The sequence below is a fragment of the Halichoeres trimaculatus genome, unplaced genomic scaffold, assembly GCF_033239565.1.
Source record: "Halichoeres trimaculatus isolate MK-OKI-2021-1 unplaced genomic scaffold, fHalTri1.1 fHalTri1_scaffold_11, whole genome shotgun sequence".
Lineage (NCBI taxonomy): Eukaryota > Metazoa > Chordata > Actinopteri > Labriformes > Labridae > Halichoeres > Halichoeres trimaculatus.
Window position 1 is genome coordinate 2399974 of NW_027437189.1, and position 24332 is coordinate 2424305.

Below are 24332 nucleotides of genomic sequence, written 5' to 3' on the forward strand. Positions count from 1 at the left end.
TGTTGTTTAGAAGTTTATGAATGTTAGCATTAGCTGTGCTACATGAACGTTAGCGTTAGCTGCCACACGGTGAAACAGCATTCAGGTCTGTAAGATAGTCTGTGGTTTATTAATATCTACACGGAAACCTTGGAAACTCACAACATAGACCAAGGTCTACCTATAGCTCCGCCCACTGACAGGTGGGGCAGGGGGTCTTAAAGAGACAGCAGGTAAAACGAAGAGTTTCAGACGGAAGCTATTTTCTAAAACAGCAGGGAGAAAAAAAAATCATGCTAAGATACTACGAGGGGTACCTGAGGGACAGAATGAAGACTGAAACAAGAACAGTACCCCCTCTTTAAACTAAAAAGTCCTTCCTGTGAGAGGTGTGTTACTCAGTGTGAGTCACAGAGCGTATCAGGATCAACTGCTCAGTGAGTCAGGAGTAATCTCAGGAGGAGTTTCCTAATCTCAGTTTCACCTGCTGAAATGATCCTGATGACTAAAACAAACAGCCACTCTTTCATAACCTCGACTGAAGGATGAGTTATTCTTTCTGATTCAGAGACGGACCTTTGTTGTTTTCAACCCTGACTGAAGCCACAGAGAAACTTTAGGCTCTGATTGTTTTCAGCGTCGTACAGATGAGCCACTCAAAAACCAAAGATGGAGAGACAAAGAGATGGAGGAGGAGGAGGAGGAGGAGGAGGAGGCTGACATGGAGAATATGGAGGAGCTGGGAGGACTGAGGGGGTTCTGTGGGGTGTGTTTGTCGTGCGTACCAGTCGGTGCAGTGTGTGAAATGTGAACTGTGGAGTGTGTGTGTCAGTGTGAGGAGGAGGATCCTCTCCCTCTTAAAGCCGGGAGACGAAGAGTGAGATCTGCAGAGCTGAGAGAGAGCAGCACTGACACACACACACACACACACACACTTACACACACTCACAAGACAAGAAGAAGAGGCCTATTGTACACCCACACACACACACACCCACACACACACAAACAAAGTCAGAGATCGTTTTTACACACTCTTCGCCGGACTCTGGACTGACCTTTGAGGATACTTCACCCCAGGACTCTGTTTCCCAGCATGCACCACAGGAGCCTCTCAGAGGCTCTCCAGGGGGTCTCTGGTCAGCAGGGGACCACCGCTCTAAGGACTACCCAGGACGGGGCCTCCTCGTGGGGCTCCAGGCTGAGGAGGAGGAGGGGGTCTGCCCGGTGTGGTCTGAGCCCGCCGAGTGCAGCCCCTCTCTGGGCTTGGCTCCTGCTGGGGGCCCTGGTGGTCCCTGGAGCCTGGAGCTCTCTGAACGAGGAGGAGGAGGAGCTGCTGGTGGAGCTTCACAACCGTTACAGGGGAGCGGTCGTTCCCCCCGCCTCGGCCATGATGCCTCTGGTAAGACACCTGAGAAAAACCTGCAACAGAATCAAAAAGGTTTAACCGTCAAAAAGAAGCTCCAGCGTCTCTCCTGACAGTTTCTCCTAATCTGAGAAAAGTCCCTGACATTCTGCTAAATGCTGCTTTAAAAGGTCAAAGGTCAGACTTGTTGTTTTCAAATCAATCCCATAGGAACTAAAATCTGATTTAATCTGATATCTACAGCTAGTTTTATCATTGTCACCTGGATAGCGACACTGACTTTGACACGGTATGGGGGGACAATAGGTACAAAACCATATCTCTGTCTTTCTAAATAATTTCACCCTGGGAATCAAGTAATTTTTTTTTTTATCTTGTCTTATAAAAGGCTATGAGGGTGGATTTATCCGGACGACTTGTTCTTGTAGGAAAATGAAAGAAATTAACTTTAAAAAATCCATTTGTATTGTAATACGGAACTGAAATTGAGTTAAAAAGTTAGGTTTTCATGCTTTTCGAATTCAATATAAAAATGTAAATTCAGTTTCTAGAGGCATTAGTCTAACAGCAGAATCTCAGAATGTTATAACCCAAGTATGTAAGAATTTTATCAAATTCTCAAAGTTAGCCACATTCCTTGTTTTAGCTAGCTGTTCCCTGTCCTCCCTGTTCAAACACAAGCTCAACAAAATGAACAACAATCGAGTTAAAAAAAATCAAACCCTTATGGTAAAACAATATAAAGTATCACATTAAAACCTGAAATCTTTAAATTAAAAAACAATACACCACTCAATGCCCGCTACGTCATCACCCCTACTTGCTAGCTAGCCGTCGTAATCAGAGCAACTGTTTCTTCTCTTCCAAAGTAAACACATTTTTACAAAGTGATGATAAACTGAAGTCAGATTGACTGCATTACACAAGTGATGAGACAGCTAAGCTACGAAAAGCTAAAGCTAAGCTAACATTACAGTAAACAGAAGCTATATTTTGTAGCTTCTGAATACTGTAAGGTTAGCTAGCTTGTGAATGTGCTCTGACATTGCTGTAGCTATTATCGGCTGTAGCTGTAGCTATAGTAGCGTTAGCTTGCGATTTCAAAATAAAACCAACAATTCAAAACGTGGCTAATATTTACGTAGAGGAGCGAAGGATTGGATATGTGATAAAAAAAATATCCGTATCAAGGGAAATTTGTCAAACCCCTTGGTTTTAAGTGAGGTCCTGGTTTGTCTTATCCCTATGTAAACAACGTGAAAATATCTTGTTGTGGTTTATGTAATGTTAAAGTGATGTAGAAGTTTGGGCGGTAAAGGGGAAACTGAAGATAAACTGTCAGTTTGTGTGGATTTTGGCGCCCCCTCAGGACAAAGTATGTACTTGTAGTCTCAGAGCTATTAAAAAAATGCTGAATGAGGTTTATCCTGTTTTATCTGGAAAAACCACAGACCAGAGTACATAGAGTAGCTCGTCCTGGGCTGTTTCCAGTCCAGATTAAATTTTTGGAGGCGAGTTTAATCCGACGGGTCAGTTTGAAGCTGTTAACCTGCAGTCATCGAGCTGAGTCATCTTTGATTTGAGTCACAGCGAGGCGCGTCCTCAGACGTCACAGACTGGTCTTTATACCCAGAGAGAGGATCTGCTGTTGGCTTATTTAATCTAATTTGAGGCGGTGGGAGCAGCAGGAGTCTGTCATTGAGCGGCATTGTGGGTAGATGATGTGATTAATCCAAACCTCAGCAGGTCACATGAAACTATCTGCAGGAATCAGCGAAGGAGGGAGAAAAATATGTTTTCAGAGAGGAGAGGAAGAAGAAACACGGAGCTTACAGCAGATCATGAGTGGCTCTGTGGGACGGGTCGTAAAGTTTATAAAGCTCAGATATTTTCATAATGATCCTGAGAAAACATCATCCAGAGTCAGTTCATGTTTCTGACGTTTAAATGTTCAGAGGAGACGCAGACTCACTGCAACAAAGCTGGATTTCGATGCTCGTTTGTTTGTTTTCCAGCCTTCTGCTTCATAATAGACGTCATTAAAACTTCTTTTCTGTTAATTTACAGCTTCATCTTCCCTGGGAGAGTAGATATTTTGGCTGTGTTAGCTGATTGGCTCAATAGGGAGAGTGTTGATTCATTATTGGTCAGCCCATGTGTCAGAGCTTTTTTCTCTTTGTGAAATTGAAGGATCTTTAGCAGTGTTGCCGACTCCACTGTACAGAAAGTCGCTATTGACTTTCCCAGAAGCCGCTAAAAGTCGCTCAAGACATCATCCCCTGGTTGCATACATTGTGGGAAAGACAGAATGTGTTTAAAAAACAACAACATAAATATATTAATAAATAAACTTTCTTCTGTCAATCCTTTTTCTTAATGTCAATATATTGTCCCTCCTTCTTTATCTGGGCTTGGGACCGTCAAAAGTGGACTCGTCCGTCTGTGAGTGTTTTGGATAGGAGAGGAGCCCACGGCAGCACCTGCCACTTGTTGAGCAGCAGCCGGTGCTGGTGATCAATACTTGCTTTCACATCAGAGTCTCCAAACTTCAAATAAGTATCTAGATTTGTCGCCGGCCTCTTGTTTGGAAAAAAAAATCGCTAGAAGGAGTCAAGAAAGCATCCTAGAAAACAAAGAGGCCAGGTTGGCAAAGCTCATCTGTGGGCAGTGGTCTTTATTCCTGTCTGAGAGGTGTCAGGTTACAGTCTGTAGCCTGAGGAGAATCAACCAATCAGGAGCATGCATGCAGAACATTCTGTTTGCAGAGCAACAGCAGGAGTTCTAGAACTCTGAGGTCATAGACGGAATTCTGTCACTGATGACCTCAGAGCATCTTTTATCATTATCTGCCCAACAACAGCATGAAAACAGAGATGATATTTCTAATGGGGGAGGGAGTCAATATGGAATAAATGCTGATCTTTTGGGGGAGACAAACTTTCTGGCACTTTAAAAAAACTGAAAGACACTGAGCAAAGTAAAAAAACTTTTTTTCCTCACTTAACATTTTAAGACATGGCCTCATTACTCCTGTTTCCCTTCAGCTTGGAAAAAAAAAGGAGAACAACACAAACACACACAAAAAATAAAAACCTATTTAGATAAATTGCGCCATTTGCATAGAGTGAGTTGGATTGTGGTCATATGAGGGGTATAAACACAACACTGCCTGAGCCTGACTTACAATAATGAGGCATAGTGAAGCTCTCCCTCGATTTTTATTTAGCCATGGGCAGGTGAACACACTGAGCATCGTGACTGTCATATGATCAAAGGGAAACAGTGTGGGTGTTGTGGTACTGTCTAAATAAAGTAATAAAACATTTCAGCCCAGATTAGTTTGAAGCGATCTAGCCTTTGTGTTGAGTATTGGTCAACACTTTTAACGAAAATGAAACTTCATAGTCATGATGGCCTTTAGAGTGCACTTTAGGCTCCTGTGGTACAGCCTCAGCTTTTTTCTATAAAGGCATTTGTTCCCCTTATATCACTTTTACTTTTATACCTTAAGTAGTTTTGAAACCAGTACTTTTATACTTTAACTTAAGAAAAAGCTCAAGTTGATACTTCAACTTCTATAAAAGTCTTTTTAAACGCTACTATCTCTACTTCTGCTTGAGTAATGAATGAGAATACTTTTGACAACTCTGCCGACCTGACTGAAAATGCTGTGAACAGACTCAAACGTCGTCCAGAGTATCGTCTGAAATCCCAGTGGAGCTCAGCTAGCCACAGTCGCCTCGGTTTTTCGGACAACTGTTGGCACTCCTCACCCAATTTGCGCTAACTTTTGGTAGTTGGATGCATTGGAGTTGTTTTTCTTGGCCTGACTGGTTGAGTGTAGACAAAAACAAAGCAGTAATTTACCATTTTGTGCAACAACAGCACCGTATACCCGGGAACCCAATTCCATTCTGCTGTGAGAGCGCCTCCAACATGGCCGACCTCATGTTTTCACATGAAAACACTCAATTGAAACAGAAGTGGAAACCTAAGAATTTGTACTTTCCAGTGATTTATGTGTCATTACAGTGATCACAAGGATGTGTAGCCCCGAAGAAAAAACAACGTAACATTAGCCAAAATGCTAAATGACTGTGACACCACAAGTTTTTGCCCATGTCAATAATTCCAACAATGACTGAGAGCTAGGAAGCTGTGCTTTAAACTCCTGGAAAAAAAACAAACAAAAAAAACCAAAACATTTTTTGTGTGTTTTTCTTCTTTTGCAATGCTAATACTTCCATGTGAAATAATCATTTAACAGATGGTAAATATTTAAGTTTTTGTCCAGCTAGGGAAAAAGGGCCAAAGCACCCAGACATAGGATCATCAACCAATCAGGTTTCAGCAGGAAAACAAGTCTGTACGGAGAGCAAAAGCAGGCTCAGCAAATCTAAAATTTCTCTTACAGTTTGAGTTTTAAAGAAGCTCCAAGCACAACTTTTATAATTGCCAAATGTGAATTTAAGAGTCAAACAATGCAAACGTGACATTTTTCTGAAAAGCTTCAAGTCTTTCTTCTCCCTGACTGAGTTTCCCAAAGCTCCACACATGCATTGTTTCCTCTCCGTGTCTATTGTGCGTTATGACGTCTGTAAACGACAGAAGATCCAACATTAAAGCAGACTCAGTCTTCAGATTGAAACGCCAAGTTCACTTAAAGCGGTCCATTTATCATCCTCTGAGTTTCATTCCTCACTTTCTCTTCTCCTCCCTGAAAACAAAAACAGATGTTTGTCTGTTTGCTGGTATTTGTCTTCAGTCTTGTTTTGATTATCTTTCTTTGTTTCTGCTGTTTCTCTTTTTACTGTCCTGACTTGAAGAGTCTTAGAGTTTACAGTAAAGAGAGGCTGGAAAGCTTTGATTTGACAGAGCAGCTTTGATTGAAGATTGATGATAACATGATTAAGATCACGTCTTTAATCCAACAGTCCAAATCAAACCAGAGAAACCCCGTCTCTGGATGCGTTAGACACTCTGACTGTTTCTCAGGACGATTACAGCTGTGAGAAAATGAGGACACAGACAGAAGGAGCTGTTTCCTAAATCTGAAGGTTTACATGTGGAGTTTTAGAGGATCTGAGACTCAGACTTTCAGACTCTGGGAGATTTAAACCAGTTTGGGTGAACAGTGTTCAGACTAAGCTGAATGGTCTTAAGCCTGGAGCACCAAGGCCGGGTGGTTTTCACCCACACAAAGTGTTCATGGGATTTTCATTGTGTTGCTGCTGTCTGAGCTCAAGTTTTAGCCTTTAGCTCATGTTTTTTAGCCTTTAGCTTGTGTTTTACCCTTTAACCTGGGTTTTAGCCTTTAGCTTGTGTTTGAGCCTATAGCTTATGTTTTAGCTTTTAGCCTGTGTTTTTAGCCTTAAACTCATGTTTAGACCATACGCATATGCTTTAGCCTTTGGCTAGTGTATTAGCCTTAAGGTCATGTTTAAGCCTTTAGTCCATGTTTTAGCCATTAGCTTGTGTTTTTCATTTTGCATGTGTTCTAGGTTTAAACTTGTGTTTTAGCCTTAGGCTAGTGTTTGGGCCTTTAGCCTATGTTTTAGCTTATATCTTATGTTTTAACATTTAGCACAAGTTTTAGCTATAAAACTATATTTTAGCCTTTAGCTAGTGTTCTAGCGTTTGAACCACATTTTAGCCTTTAGCTTGTGTTTTAGCCTTCAGCACATATTTTAGCCTTAGGCTGGTATTTTAGCCATCAGACCATGTTTTAGACTTTAGACTAGATTTTAGACTGTATTGTAGCCTTTAGCTTGTATTTTTGCCCTTTGCTTTTATTTTAACCTGTAGCCTAGGTATTAGCCTTTAGCTTGTGTTTTAGCTTACAGCATGTATTTAAGACTTTGCTATGTGTTTTAGCCTTTAGCATATATGTTAGCCTTTGGCTGGTGTTTTAGCCTTTAGCATATATGTTAGCCTTTGGCTGGTGTTTTAGCCTTTAGCTTGTGTTTTGGCTTTTAGATCATGTTTTAGCCTTTAGCCTGTGTTTTAGCCTTTGGATTGTGTTTTGGCCTTTATCGTTTGTCTTAGCCTTTAGCTTGTCTTTTAGCCTTTATCTTGTGTTTTAGCCTTTAGCTTGTGTTTTAGCCTTTAGCCTGTGTTTTAGCCTTAAGCTCATGTTTTAGCCTTCAGCCTGTGTGTTAGCCTTTGGCTTGTGCTCTATCTCTCTCCTGTTTCTCTTTCTTCTGCTCTTCTGTCCTTTTTCTGTCTGATAGTTAGGCTCCAGTGTCCACCATCACTACAAAATTAATCACAGAAATCGTTTTAGCAGAGAAAAACTCAGATCTCTCTTCTCTCTACTGAACTTCATCAGTCGGTGTGGAGTTGCCATAGAGACCTCGATGTGCTGTAAATCAGTCTGGTCTTCTCAGACCTGGTCGGGAAGCAATGATGCAGTGGTGCTGATGATCCTATTTTAAAGAGTGGATTAGGATCAGGCAGATATCAAGGACGCAGACTCCTTATCTGAATGTTCATCCTGTTTCTACCTGGAGGACCCTTCATACCTCTCAGGTGATCTCTGAGGTGAATCTCAGGTCAGATTAAATCTCTGATGGTTTTTATCTGTTGGGCGTCAGACAGGTCGGGGCCGGCTCATTGTTTTGGTTTGGTTTGTGGATCGGACACGCTCAGCTGGTCTGACTCTTTAAGGAGATAATTTAGGTGCTAAACGCACACAACAACTATTCTCCAACACAGACCAACACAAAACGCTGTTTGAGGATCAGGTGGTTGGGTAGGATAACAAAAACGCTGAGTAAATCTGCGCCCGGGTTCCAGGAACAGACGGGTGTTTCCCTCCTTGTTGATGACACAATGAGAGTCGGAGCAGAAACTGCAGTGAACTCATCGGAGACAGGGAGGGAGCCGGCGTCAGGGTTGAGCAACAGAGGAGGACGAGGACTGATGGGAAAAAGATGGAGACGAAAGAGACGGAGACGAAAGAGACGAGATGTTTATACAGAAAGAAAGAAATAAGGAATATTAGGTCGTGAATGAATGAACGCCGAGAGTGTTTGTGTGTGTGTGTGTGTTTGTGTGTGTGTGTGTGTGTGTGTGTGTGATTGTGTGTGTGTGTGTGTGTGTGTGTGAGTACGGGGAGACGTCTCAGCCTGTCTCCAGCCACTATGGTAGCCCCACTGGGACATTTCCATATTAATGTTTTTCTCTGTTGTTTTTGAGACTGGAGACAGAGGACGAGAATACAACCAGATTTAGAGAGGGGGGGGGAGGGAGCAAGGAAAGGAAAGATAGGTGAGGAAAGGAGGGTAGGAAAAAGAAAGAAAAAGAGAGGAAAGTAGGAAAGGATGGAGGTAACATGTAGATGGAGTGAGATGGAGCAGGGAGTGTTGGGAGGTAACAGGGAGGAGATCACAGAGACAGATTGCTCCTCTTTTTGGCAGGAAACACGTCTGTTCAGTGTAACTACACGCTCTGCGCTCAGATAACATGTTCAGAAACACGTACTGAGATCTGGAGACAAACTGGGGCTGAAAAACGCTTTAAACGTGTCAGAGTGGAATAAAAGAGTGTGGCGTTGAAATTTAACTGAGGATGAAGAAACTTCCTGAACTGTTCGATCACAACAAACACCAACGAGTGTTAGGTGTTGGTTTAATCCCTGTGAGTCTGGTCTTCTAGATATCTGCCTGATCCTCATCCACACTTTAAAATGAGATTATCAGCACTAATATAGGTTATTTCAAAATGCTACTTCCAGATTGATTAACAGCACGTCTACGTCTCTATGACAACACCACGCCGATGATGGAGTTTATCAGAAAGAAAAGAGATCTGTGTTTTTCTCTGCTGAAAATGATTTCTGTGATTAATTTTGTAGTGATGGTGGACACTGGAGCCTAACTGTCAGACAGAAAAAGGACAGAAGAGCAAAAGAAAGAGAAACAGGAGAGAGATAGAGCACGAGCTAAAGGCTAACACACAGGAAAAAGACTAAAATACAAGCTAAAGTAAAAAATACAAGCTAAAGGCAAAATTATGAGCTAAAGGCTAAAAAATGTGCAAAGGCTTAAACATAAGCTAAAACACAAGCTAAAAGCTAAAACATTAGGTAACAGTTATAATATGTGCTAAAAGATAAAACATGGGCTAAAGGCTGAAACAGAAGCTACAGGCTAAAACACGAGCTAAAAGCTAAAACACAAGCCAAAGGCTAATACATGAGCTTACAGCTGAAAAATAGTCTAAAGGCAAAGGCTAAATTACGTGCTAAAGGCTAAAACATGAGCTAAAGGCAAAAACACAAGCTTAAGGTTAAAATACAAGTTAAATGCTAAAACACAAGCTAAAGGCTAAAACACATGGTTAAGTCTAAAACATTAGCTAGAATATGTGCTAAAAGCATAAAACACAAGCTAAAGTCTTCAACACAACCTTAAAGCTAAAACAGGAGCAAAAAGAAAAAACATGAGCTAAAGGCTAAAACACAAGCTTAATAAAACACGGTCTTAAGGCTTAAACACACCCTGGGGCATAAACTTATACTAAAGGATAAATTATAAGCTATAGGCTAAAACATTAGCTTAAGGGTTACACTGGAGCTAAGGGCTTCAACCCAGGTTAATGTGTTTGTGCTAATGTTGCCTCCAACCCACAGTCAGCAGTTATTCTGCAGGGGTCTGTTCAAACTTGAGAGTCTATCAATAAAATGAAGAGCCAGGTTACGTTAGCTCTGCTTGGTGAGGTTGGAGTTGGTAGATGAGCTCTGGTAGGACAGAACCAGGATTCACTAACGTTACACGTTAAAGACACGTCTCAGAGCACCGGGCTGTGAGGAGAGAGAGATATAGTAGCTGCTAAACTACGCTACAAACTGACAAAGTTAGCTTGTTGTCAAAAGTTTTCTCTGTTCTGACTTTATGCTTATCGGTAGATTATTTTCATTCATTAATAAGAAAACTATTACAATGTATCAAAACCAGTGTGGTGTTATTTACTTTTCACTAACAAAAAAGCTATTTGGAATTTTTTTTTTTTAATTTGTTATTTTAGCTTTTGAAGAGTCAGATATCATACCTGTAAAGCTCATCTTCCCTTCTTTAAGGAAACATTTTGGGTTTTTTTCTTGCCCAAATAATTGAAGAGTTATGGTAATGAAAGCAGCTTGGATCAGTTATTCCCTGTGATTGAAACATCCTTAGATTCCGTTGTAGTGCATAATACCCCGGGTATCACTGTAAAGCTTGTCTTATCCTCTTTAAAGAGAAGTTAGATTTTTCTTGCCCAAATATTAGAGGAGTTACGGTAATCTAACGAGCACTTGAAAAAGGATTTTAAAGAAAGAAACCAAGAACAGTTTTTCCTCAGGTGTCATTTTTGTCTTTTATATCTTGAAATGAGGCATTTTCTGGACTTGTCAGGTAATTTTGGCTTTAGTTAGGCCTGTTTTTCTCATAATGAGGTGTAAACATCTGCTTAGATTTTAGTTTTTGTAGTGTATCTGTTGTGCTTTGACTTTAAACCACTCATGTATAGTGAACAGGTGCAACTTTGACTTTGGAGGGTATGTAACTGTTCTGTGTTTTTAGCAGATAATATCAGCCTAATCTGTTTTTATAGCTCAGCTGAGCAAAGGCTCGTTGTTAATTTGAGTTTTTCCGTCGTTAGCTTGAGTTTCAAACTCTCCGTGTCCCGTCACAGAGATCTGTTGTCAAGACTCTGCTCCCTTTGTTTGGACTCCTCCTGCCAGCTCCTCACTTAAACACTCTTCTGAGTTGGTTTATATAATTTAATGTGTATGTTTTGAGTAGAGACTGATTTTCACTGGGCTGACCTCACTGTTTTCCTCCCCTGGCAGCTTTTTATTCACTCCACCAGGACCAGTTTTACCTCAAATACCTCAAGGAGTTTGAGAGCCGACACGAAGCGTTAAAGTTTATTAATAAAAACTAACTTCCAGTTATTTTGAGCTCTTGATGGGATCTGTAGACGCACAGAGGAAGAGCTGAGTTAGTGTAAGAGTTACGGTGCAGAGCGTGACAGTTTGAACCTCGGGACATTTCTGTCTCTGAAACTCTGAAACAAACCGGAGAGAATGAACAACAGGGTTCTGTCTGAGAGTTTAATATTCCTGCGTGTGTGTGTGTGTGTGTGTGTGTGTGTGCGTGTGTGTGTGTGTTTATTTGTCCAGTGATGACACACAACACAAACAATAGTCAGGGGTCTCCTCCACATTCCTGCCTCTCTCCAGGCTCTCTCAACATCTGGTCCGTGTTTTGACTTTGGGGTCATGTTCGTGGTCATGTTGAAACACTAACACACACACACGCATGCACACACACACCATTAGCAATGTGTGTGTATGGTTATCATGCCTGTAAGTCACGGATGATAACTCCATTAGAGATTTGTTTGGCTAATGTTATGTTTAGATGTTAGCTTTAAGGCTAATTAGCTTCAGTTCCCGTCATGATGACTGTACGCTGCACCTTAAAGCTCCCCTAAGGGTTTTTCATGTGGATGTAAAACAGGTTGAAATTGATAACGATGCTCGTTTATGAGCCTTAACTTTAAACCAGAGCATGTTTATAAAGATTAAAAGCTTTTATCTGTAGTTATTTGATATTTGAAACAGCTTTTGTAGGGTAGGCGTCAGAACAGATGTCTCTCCTTTAACAGGATTCTCATTTATTGACAGCATAAGCAATGTAAGTATAGGTGCGGATTTTTCTCTTTAAGTAAACCACTTACTCATGTACAGGACAAAACCAGCTATTAGAGTTACAACTTTGAACACAGGGGGCGCCAAATACCATGCAAAAGTCCCTCATAAAAGCCGTAAAGAGTGGGTAAAAATCCCTAAAAAATGACACCAGACTTGCTGAAATTAAAAGACATGATAACAAGGTCTGCCAATAGTCCCTGCCCCCTACAGGCCCCCAAAGGGCTAGCCAATCAGAGTGTAGGGGGTTTGTGGAGCGGGGGTCCTTAAAGAAACGGCAGCTAAAGCAAAATGGGTTTTTTTTTTAACACCAGAGAGAGGAAAATAGTGATTTTACCTAGCTGTATCTTATTTAAAGATACTACAAAATTATTATCTAATTTGGCAGTTTGGAGGTTTTTTTTAATTTAATTTAATTTTTTTCTTTCTATATTATTATTATTATTATTATTTATTTATTCATTTTTTAAAATTATTATTATTATTATAATTATTATTATTATTATTATTATTATTATTATTATTATTATTACTATTATTATTACTATATTTTTTATTATTATTATTATTATTATTATTATTGTTAGTAAAAAAAAGTACAGTACTAACAGAACTAATAATAATACTTAAAAAGTAAATACATTAGTTGATTAATAAATGAATATTAATAAAAGTATACTTGTTAATAATCACTTGATTAAAGGATAATGGAGGAGGGGCTAAGAGGAGCAAATCTTAGGTAAATATTTAGTATATTAGTATATTATTATATTATATTTTATTATATTATATTATATTATATTATATTATATTATATTATATTATATTATATTATATCATATTATATTATATTATAATTAATTGAGGTTGCCGTCAGATTAATTTAGAGGATATTAAGATCACAAGTTAGCCCAATCAGGGGCACAGCTCAGCTCATGTCACTGACGGGCGCCCTATAGCCGTTGGCGTGGAGACTTAAAGCCAGGGTCATTTCCAATATGGCTGCGCCAGCCAATCTGCTTCAAAAATCTGTTTTAGAAACAGACGGGTGATGTCAATGTGACTACATTCATCAATTATACATTCAATGGTCGTGACATCATCAGGGCAGAAAGCTCTCTGTCTTTGATGCTGAACATTCTAGAACCGCATTGATGGAGCATAAAGACCGTGTAGAGCTTTGACATCATTTCTTAAAGAGACAGGAGCCAGAGCAGAGTCTGAAGGAGGAGATAAGACTTTAACTAAACACCAGGGAGAGAAAAATAAAGACTTTACTGAACTGTGAATCATGTAAAGATACTACAGAGGCACCAGAGGGACAAAATAAAGACTTAAAAAAAAGACCAATACCCAAGTTGAACAATTTAACATGCTTTTTAAAAATGTAGGAAACCCCAAACTCGAATCAAAAACTCCCCACAGGTGATTCCCAGCGTCAGTTTGATAACTCCATCCTGTCCAGGAAGTGACGCTTTGGTTCAATGAGAAGGCACGATGGCCCTGAGTTACATACCTCAGACAGACAGGCTGGTGTGAAGGGTCAAAGGTCAGGTCATGGATGAGACGGTGACATCATATTCAGGAAATAAAGCCACGGTGATACCCTGAGGTCGAATCTGTACGAGGAGGAAACAGAACGAAATGTTTATAAGACGTGATAATTTCCTGTCTCAGCCACGTCAGCATGATTCAGGGTTCAGCGTGTTCTTCACAAATGAAAATGTGTCCCTGCTTTCCTCTTCCCGGATTCTTCACATTTCCTTTATGTGATATTCAAAGTCACAACAATTTAAACCAGACATTATTTATAAATACCAGAATCAAACTTCCGTCCTGACATCTGCAAACAAATCTAGGGCATTTTTATTGCTCTCATTTCAATAATCAGGAGACACTAGGGTAACTGAGGGAGTCGTTTAAACTTTAGGTTTACAGGTGAAAGACCTTTACACCAAAAACAAAGACCAAAAACTTTTTTAGCTCCCCGCAGGAACCAAAGCATCTGTATCTAATATCGTCTTCCTGCTCATCAGCTGGACCCACAGGAAGAATCAAAGACACTGCATTCAATTACAAACTGGATGATGAAGGTTGATTCTCTCTGATTATGATTAAGGTTTCAGTAAGAGGTTTTAGTTTGGGGATTATAAATGTTTAATAACATAACTAAATGTTCAGACAAAAGCTTCGTGAAAGTATAATAAACCTGGAGCTCATTTTCCAGAAATTGATAAAAAAAAATACTTTTAATGCTAACATGCTAACATGCTACATCAAGATGTAGGATATGCTGAAAACTATGACAGACTATGCTATTGTAAAGGGTCATCAGCATTTACTGGCTGACTGTATCATAGAGAAGATTTTAAACGTTGTCTTGCTCAGTTTGTTTTGCTTCAGAACATTTTGGCGTTGCCGGCAGGATTCATTATGGCACTGCCAACTTCCTAATCAAGATACGCTTCACTCTGACACTGAACCAAAGTGTTTAATCCAACCTTTAAGGCTCGCATGTCTGCAGACCTATAGGAACCGTTCATACGTTGAACTTAAGGAGAAAATCCTCTTCCTCAACCCTCTCTCTGTTTATCCACAGAAATGGGATCCCAGCCTGAAGGTGGTGGCAGAAAACTATGCTGCTAAGTGTATCTGGAATCACAACCCTGAACTGGAGGAGACCGGAGAGAATCTGTTCGCTGGTACCAAGCCTCTGGACCTCCAGGAAGCTCTGAAAGATTGGTTCCTGGGTGAGTCCCTTCATCAGTTTGTGGAACCAGAACTCTGCAACAGCTAGTCCTTTATCATAGTGGTCACACCATAACCAGGATGTAAACATTTCATAATATTCCCTAATTTCACTTAAGTCATAAAATCTGTTTCTGTTAATCATAATTTGTAGGTTCACTCATTATTTACTGTCCATATTGAGTCCAACCTCAGCCCCAAACCAACTTTTTCATTATATAAACAAAGTCAAATCTGTATTTTGAGCATCAGCAGTTATTGTTGCTTGTTTGCAGTCAAACCTGGTTAACTGAGATTGGATAAAGAATACACATTTAGTTACACACATGCAGACGTCGCTGGTGTATCAGTGTAAAGTGTGACCCTGTTAACTGGTGACTCTCAGCCGTTAATCACGGCTGCTGTCAGCCGAAAGTCGCCAGTTAGCATGGTTGCTATTAACGCTGAAACACCGGTTGCTCTGTTACGGTTGAAACTTGACAGAAGTTGACTCTATTGTGTAGTATTGTTTTTTACAGCTGTCCACAGAACAACCGTACTTTTTGATGATGCTAACAGGTTGAATTTAGTGTTTAGAAACGCTCACTCGTCTGAACGAATGGAGCTAATGGGTGTGCATCTTTACGATGTCGTAGACTGATAATCCCCCTAAACTATATACTATACTATGAGGAACATTATGATACCGTGGGGCAGAATATAACTCTGATACAATTCACTGACATTCAATACAGTGTGATATGACAAGATACTATAGCAAACCATGGGATGCAATACAGTACAACACATTCAGCATACAGTTGTTCAATATGATAGGATACAATGAGACACAGAATAGAATACAAAAGAATAGAATAGAATAGAATAGAATGCAGAAGAAAAGCTTTTATCATCATCCTACAATATATTACAAAATTATAGTGAGATGCTATGATATGTTATGCTTAAAGATACGATCGGCTAAAGTATGACAAAATATACTGTGGTATATATATATATATATATATATATATATATATATATATATATATATATATATATATATATATATATATATATATATATATATTTGTATATATATACATATATGTACATACATATATATTAGTGCTGTCAGGCGATTAAAAAAATTAATCTAATTAATTACAGGATTTGTAATTAATTAATCTAATTAATCGCATTTTAATCTCATATCTGCTTAAAGTCCCCAAATTAATAATTTGAACTCCAGGACATTAAAATTACACTAAAATACATCTAAAAAACATGTAAAAAATAAGGTGGGAATATATACAACACATTTTAGGTTCCCTGAGGCATAAGGAACAAATGAAAAAAGTTTTATGGTTCTATCTTTACAAAATCTACACAGTCCTGCACCTAAGATAAGCTGATTTGATTTTTAGGACGTTTTTTTTTGCTTCTGTTCACATTTTTACTCGATGTGGACTCATTTTTCACTGCAATATGAACTTCTATACTTCTATGAGGTCAGGAGAACCAGGGCTAAAGGCTAAAAACTGTGAGGAACTATGTACAAAACACTTTTTTTCAAGTCTTGGATCAAAGAAAAGTGAAGTATTCTCAGTTTAACATGCTCTGAACACACAAACTGTTGCTGATTGGTGCAGAGCAGCCCCAAGCTGAAACATAACACCAGGAAGATGGAAGGAAATTTTCAAAGAATTCTTAAGATTTAAATACAGGATATATATCGATAATTCAAAGCTTGTTTGATGCAGTAAAGAGTGTAGAATTATCTGTTTTTTACAGAGTTGAGCAACGGTTGATTTTCTGTAGATTTTCAAAAAGGACGTGTGAATACACGCGATGTGGACGGCAGTCACAACTCACTTTCGCTCACTCCGGCATGTTGCTGACGTCAAGTGTGATACATTCAGGGACCGTCGGAAATTTGAAAATCTGACGAGAACACCTCTATTTCCATGTAGCACAAACGGTTTGCAAATGCCAGACATTTAAAAATAAGTGCGTCTTTGAACCCCCTGCGGGTTTGGGATCAAGATTAATCTGCGTTAATTTTTATAACGCGTTAATTTGTGGTGTAATTAATTAATCTAATTAACGCGTTAAAATGACAGCCCTAATATAAATATTTATATATATATATATCAAGTTGAAGACCCCTTTGTTATACTGTATGATATTATACAGTTACTTACTTCACAACATGGTAGATTATGACACTATATAATAATATTTGGTTGTGTATTGTTATGAAATATATGAAATGATCTGTTACCATCTTACATAAATGTATTGTCTATATGATTAAGTTAAAAACAATAAAATAAGATCTGGTTGAAAATTATACCGTACAAAACATAAATTCAACTAAGACATAATCAAATTTTAAAAATTTGATATGCTATGAGACAAAAAGAAACAAGTTAAAAAACACCATGACATGATATGACATGTTTTGTTACATTACTTTGCGCTACTGTAGGATATGATACACTATGATTTGGTTTGATACAAAATGATATGATCATTTAAAGATATTAATTACATTTTAAAAATAAAAATAAAAAGCAGAAAGTATGAATTACTGCACCTAAAGTAAATCCCTTGTTCTTAAGTACAAGTTGATTTACCCACAATTTATGATGATTTTTGAAAATTGGCATTAAAAATAATATTTCAAGCATCTCTTGTGTGAGGAAATTCACCTATTTTTAAAACATATAAAGAATTAATAGGCCAAGTTCTGAATTCACTTCCAGCCACTGTGATGAATTTTTAGGTTGTGTCAATTTTGGCGCCCCCCTGTGGTCACAGTGGAACACTGTATTTATTCCATGTATGAACAGGCAGTGTTTGTACCGAAATAATTTCACTCTTTTTGGTTTCAGGAGTTTTCAGTTTTAAATCTTGATTATTTCAGGAGTTAAATGTAGAAAATATCCATCCCTGCAGCTTGCTGTGAAACGTCTAAAAGTTTCCTCCCTCATTATTCCTCCTGGAAGAACAATAAAACATGAGTCATCAGGAGCTGGTGTCATGTGAGAGGTGTGTGTTCAAACTGCTCTGACTTTAAGCTGCCAAAAAAAGTGAAATAATAAAAAACAGATCAAATATTTCAGCTGCCTCAGAGCCAAATCCATCATTAGTAATGACTCATGACATCATGTGACGTCATAACCTGACGGCTGCATCCAGCTCAGTGACGTTTCCATGGTAACACCGGGAAACAAACATCAACCCAGATACCTCCACTGGATGAAAAAATCAATTCTTATTTAACACGTTATGTTGCTTTGCAGGTTTTAGAGTGTGGAACACTACACACACACACACACACACACACACACACACACACACACACACACACACACACACACACACACACGACTGACGTGTCTCCTATTCCTACAGAGCACCAGAACTACGACTTCAACAACAACAGCTGTGATGAAGACAAGATGTGTGGACACTACACACAGGTTGGACAACACACACACACTCACACACACACACACACACACACACACACACACACACACACACACTCACATATGAATCTATAGACCTGACCTAACCTTGCATGTGTGTGTGTGTGTTTCAGATGGTGTGGGCGGACACACACAGAGTGGGCTGTGCGATGCATCACTGTAACGACATGGAGGGTCTGAACTGGGGGAAATCCTACTTCCTCGTCTGCAACTACTACCCCGCGTCAGTACTCAATCACTTCCTGAATTTTCTTGGTATAAAAAGTAGCTTTACAGGTTTTCTGTGTCAACATCATTTAATTGAGTTTATACTGTAAGTGAATAAAATGTAATTTGTCTCTGAGTCTGGATATTTCTGGGCATAATTAAACAGAAACAGGTAAAAATTTCACACAATGTGACACAAGTAGGCCATCTAGTGTCTCAAAGTGGTTATAGCAATGGTTTAAGTTGTTTGGAACCTTTCCGTAGTTATGAAGTTAGCCATTAGCCTTTCATTAGCCTGTTAGCTTTTGACATTTGAAATTCTCAGTATTATTTACAAAGAGTTGATGTGATATGTTTCTGTGATGAAAGTTGAAATTCTGAAGCTGAAGTTATACTGATGTATGCTAACTGCTAGCATATCAATGCAGTTTCCCATATACGTTTGCATCAAGCTTGTGCTATTTTGTTATTTTGGTAAATAAGGTGATTTATACCATTTTGACTTAACTTAAAGCTGAAAACCCTGAATCAGAGTTTTCTTGGGAAATGTTAGCTAACTGCTAAGCTGAGCTAGCTGCAGCAGACTAGTCAACATAAGGCCTGGCGGCTCTGGCGCAATGTAAAGAATTGATCAGGGAATTGTTAAGCACAAAGGCTAACGATTGATGGATTGAAACATTAGTACAGTTTGGTATGGTTGGTATCAGGAAAGCCTGATTCTGTTCATGTTTCCACCGCCATCCGTGCCCTTCTTGGTGGGCGGTAGAGAGTGACACCAGAGTGGATTTTCACTCCTGTCCCATCCCACTCCCACACTCCTGGTAAAATTACCCTCACTCCTGTACTGCTCCCATTTTCCCCTCGTCTTTCAGTTTTTACGCAGTACATTGAACTTGATTTGATTTTCTCCCCGTTCTTCTTTAGATTACTGTTGGCTTCTGGGAAGTGTAGTTCTTTTCACTTGTGTTACAGTGTAGGCTCATTGGAAATGAACTACAGAACAGAGGCACATGTCACATATATTATTGTGTCCAGTGGCGGCTGCTGGCCAGTCAAAGAGGGGAAGCTCATTTTTTCCGGCTTACATCATAAATTTGTTTATTTATTTAAAGGTAAATTCTGCCCTCCGTTCCTTTTTAAGAAAATAATCTGTGACCCTGTCGTACCAACCAGGTGTTTTTTCAGGGATTTAACCAGTGTTCTCTCAACGCTCGTCATTTTTAAGAAAAGTAAACTCACTGGGGATCGATAAAACCTCTGGATCAGTCCAGAACAACTGACTGTAAAACTCAGAAGATGCTCGGCGGAGGGTTATACTTCAAGATCTCTGACTGGCTCATTTCACTGTCAATCAAAAAGGGATTCAGCCTCAGACAGATCATCCAATCATCATGCAGAAGCCCAGCGTCCAGGCCAGCCCACTGCCTCATAGACCCCCAGAGACGCTGAGCGTCCGATGGGCGGGACAAAGCCCAGAGTTTATCCAATGACCGTCCAGTTTCCACAGTGGAACAACCCACTCTACGCTTCCCCGCTGAAGTCAGAAGACGCTCAGCGTCCGACTGTGTTAAAGCGCTGAGACGCTGCGGGGATGAATGAGAAGGAGGTGGAGCCAGTTACCTGTGATAGGAGCTGATTCTGAACTAAAGATGAAGGAATTCTAGCTCAGATTTAGTCAATGAAATGTTCACACAGCAGAACATATCAACACTTTTTTTTAGGGACATTTTAGGGGAAACTGAGCTTCTCTTGCAGTCTGAGAGCAATCACCACTGATTGTTTCTTTTTATCCTGTACCGTCCCATCACATGATTAATTGCAAAGCTGACTCCCATCCCCTGGAATCCTACAGGAATTCCGTGCCCCACAGGATTCCCAAAAAACGTCAGCCTCCAGTAGATGGCATGTAAGCCAGATGCTGAAAGCTGTATATGCTAAGTGTGACGACATAGCAGGGCAACACAGAGTACCTCGCTAATAAATCCAACGAAGAAGGAAAAATGTGACACAGTAAACAAAGAAATGATGGATGAGACTGAGAACTTTAAGAGAATGAAAACAAGCAGTTGACAACACTTTTCTGTCCCTTCTCCTTCAACTATTCCCTCAAACACCTCAACGCTCAACACGACAACACGACCTCTGTCACTGAGAGAAACACTGATCCTACCGCTGACAGTGAGACACAAACACCTTTCACTGCTCCTGTTGTCAGTTTCTCTACTGCAGGGCGACAGCTCCCTCTTGTGGTTGCACACTCACATTATATTTAAACCTGATCAGTGAGATTTTGTTTTCAGTTTTTCTCAGTTGCTTTGGTTCGTTTCTCAGATCAGGATTGAAATTCTCAAAACGACCTTTTTGGAAAACAGCGAAGAAGAGAAAAGAAAATGAGACTTAATGACACACTCCAAGGTGGAAAGTGAGACTTGATGTGTGTTACACTCTGCACTAACTGTGTGTGTGTGTGTGTGTGTGTGTGTTTTCAGAGGGAACTATGAGGACGTGAGGCCGTACGTTGAAGGCGACTGGTGCTCCGGCTGTCCTGAATACTTCCAGAAGTGTGAAAACAACCTCTGTGGTGAGACGAGCTTTCACGTTTTTCAGAAGTTTCTCCACTTTTTCCCTCGGGGCACTGAGTCGCTTTTCCCTCTGTAAACTCTGCTTCGTAAAGTGTGACGTTCCCAGAATCAACTTTTTTATAGTTTTTGTCTCTTTTGAAGCCTGTAGATCTGAAGAGTTAAGTCTAAGAAGTTTTTTTTGTTTTTTTTTGTTTGTTAGCCGAAGACACGGCAGAGGACGCCGAGGATGACGGAGACGATGGAGGGGACGATGGAGAGGACGAGGAAGGGACGGACATCCCTGCAACGACTGAGCCCTTCCACCTGCCCGACCAGGTGGAAACGGAAGCAGAGGCAGTCGTTCCTCCTCCTGCGACAACTGACGTTTACGTCCCTCCTGCCACCACGACTGCTCCGATCACGACCACACCGCCACCTACGACTACGCCGTCACCTCCGACTACACCTGTCCCTCCCAGCATCAGCACCTCCTCTGCAGAGGACTCTGAGGAGACTGAGCCAGAGGACACGCCCGCTCCAGGAACGCTGCCCCCTAGAGCTCCTGCTACGACCGCGGGACGCCACCAGGAAGTGGACATACAGGAGGAAGAGGAAGAGGAGGAAGAGGAAGTAAAGGAGGAAAAGGAGAAGATGAAGCCAGCAGAAAAAGCAGAGAGAGAAGTGACGGTAAAAATTTTCCAGAACCAGAAAGGTTCGAGGGACGCCGCTTCGGTGTGCGCGCCCTCGCTCCTGTTAGCCTGTCTGATGGGGGTCCTGGCTCTGAGGCTGTGAGGAGGAAGACGATGATGAAGACGAGGAGGAGTCCGCCTCGCCTCGCCTCGCCACTCTTGCATTGACTGCACATGACCTTGTTAATCCACCCTGAGGTAACAAACTGCTTCCAGTCTCACCTGTCAAACGAGCGGATCATTTAACGAACTCACAGAAATCTGGAAACAGCCGCAGCGCTCTCAACGTCCTCAGGTCGTCTGCGCCTGAACGCTGTGTTCAAAACACGCTTCAAACACACAAACATCAACACTGAAGAGAGAAAAATGTTTAATCTAATCAAAGAAACGAATTTACAACAACTGCCTGGATGTTTCCTGGACATTAACTGGAACCGAGTGAATTTTAGCGACGGAAATAACGTCTTTTATTTGGTAATTCTCTGAAAATCTGTGGTTACTCTCACAGCTGGAGTCAAAAGTAGTTAGCCTAGCTTAGCATAAACACTGTAAGCAACAGGAAACAAGTAGCCTGGCTCTCAAAACCACTTGAAACAATAAAGGACATAATAACAGACAATGGCGCCCTCTGCTGTTTTTTTCTTTGAATGTTTCAACGACTCCAAATTTAACAGTCTTCAATCACTAGTTAGAAATATCAGAATGGCAAAAACTTTCAGAAAGTTGCAAAATTTTACAAAAATCTAAAAAATATTGAGATTTCAAAAATTTGCAAAATTGAAAAAAAAGAATGTAAATTTGCAAAAAATGTCATAAAGAATTGCAGTTTTTCTTCAATCACTAATTAGAAATATCATAATTGCAAAAACTTTCAGAAAGTTGCAAAATTTTCCAAAAATCTAAAAAATATTGAGATATCAAAAATTTGCAAATTTAAAAAGAATGTATATTTGCAAAAAATTCATTGAAAAATTGCAATTTAATAAAATATCAAATTCAAAAAACGAGTTTAAAAAAATTGCAAGAATTATTTTAAAAAATTATATTTCAAAGACTTGCAAAAATTTCAGAATACTTGGAATTCAAAAAAACATGTAAAAATGTCAAACAATCTGGAAATGAAAAAAAAATCAGAAAGAAAATGAAATTCAATAAATTCACAAAAATTTCAGAAAGTTGCAAAGTTTTACAAAAGATTAAAAAAGGAAATTACGTAAATCTGCTAAAAACAAATTGCAAACATTTGCAAAAACTGTGAATTGCAGTTCGCAGTTTAACCACTGGGGTCACTGTTGTTGTTTTTCAAAGCTCAACACATTCATGTGTTGTAGAAATCCCTGAAAAAAATAAGAATGTCTGAATTAGCCTCAAACAACAAGATCTGCCCGTAGCTCCGCTCTTAACAGGCCTCCATTAAGCTGGCCAATCAGAGGGAAGGGGGTTTGTGGAGCAGGAAGCCTTAAAGGGACAGCAGCTAAGACCAAATGTTTGAGACAGAGGCTGAAATATATACAAATACATTTTTTTAGACACCTGAGAGAGAAAAATATGTTTGTTTTTTTTTAGCTGTAAATCATGGAAAGATACTACAGGGGCACCAGAGGGTCAAAATTAAGATGGAAAAAAGCAAAACACTGCCTCTTTCAGGCACAACTCGCACAGAGCTGCTTTAGCAAACCACCAAATTTAGCTAGCTCTTCCTTTTACTTCCATTGTTTATGCTAAGCTAGGCTAACCTTATCTAATTTCTGTAACAAACAAAGCCAAAAGTGTTTTTTTCTTCATGTGAGAGCAGACTGAGGTGAACAAACCAAGGTTCGTCAGTTCATCATGAAGTCATGCTAGCAGAGTTGTGTTAGCTCGTGGTATAATCGGTTTATTTTGAGTTCTAATTATTCGATGATTTCAGACAAACAGAGCCAAACACTGAGTCTCTTCAGTGAACATTCACCGGATCATCTCACGTGGAAACAAACCTCTGGAGAGACAAAGGAAAGAAGTGGGAGACATGTTTTTAGTTTTTTAGTGTTTTTAGTAAATGGACGATTTCTGAATGTTTGTTGTGTCAAACTGACGACCCTGCTTCTTCTTCTTCCTCATAAATATGTATTTACTGTTCATCATTTACTCTCAGACTGGAGCTTCACCTGGACGGAGTCTTTAATAATTTACAGTATCTGTGTTACACTGTCGTAGATATCAGGAAATCACCGTAACTATCTTCAGTAACTTTAGCAATGATCGGTGTAAATGTCTGTATATAAGATTAATAAAGAAATAAACTGTTTCTTCTTTCTCTTGACGGGTTTTAAATCTTCATTCAGGGGCGTTTTATTCTTTCTTAGGACAAACTGCAGCCAGGCGACCGATGGAGGTGACGTAACTGAGAGGGATCTTGGAATATTCGATTTCCAAGATCGGAGCTTTGACGCCAAACTTAAACGATAATGAAAAATAAAGTTTCAAGCAAAAAGTTTTCTGGCTGAACTCATATTACAGCTGGCTCTGGTACAATGTTAAATGGAAATTCACAAAAGGCTTAATATCAATCATCTTCAATCACTTATTAGAAATTTCAGGATTGCAAACAATTTCAGAAAGTTGCAAAAT

At 39.7% G+C, this 24332-nt stretch overlaps 1 protein-coding gene across 1 annotated transcript; it reads left to right on the forward strand.

Annotated features, from left to right (window-relative positions):
• The first annotated feature begins 806 nt into the window (after nt 1-806).
• Nucleotides 807-22424, forward strand: LOC141799452 (uncharacterized). Its single transcript, XM_074681695.1, has 6 exons — nt 807-1381; nt 14641-14791; nt 18189-18256; nt 18379-18488; nt 20962-21053; nt 21254-22424. The coding sequence occupies exons 1-6, from the start codon at nt 1076-1078 to the stop codon at nt 21823-21825; spliced, it is 1299 nt and encodes a 432-aa protein (XP_074537796.1). The 5' UTR covers nt 807-1075; the 3' UTR covers nt 21826-22424.
• The last annotated feature ends 1908 nt before the right edge of the window (nt 22425-24332 follow it).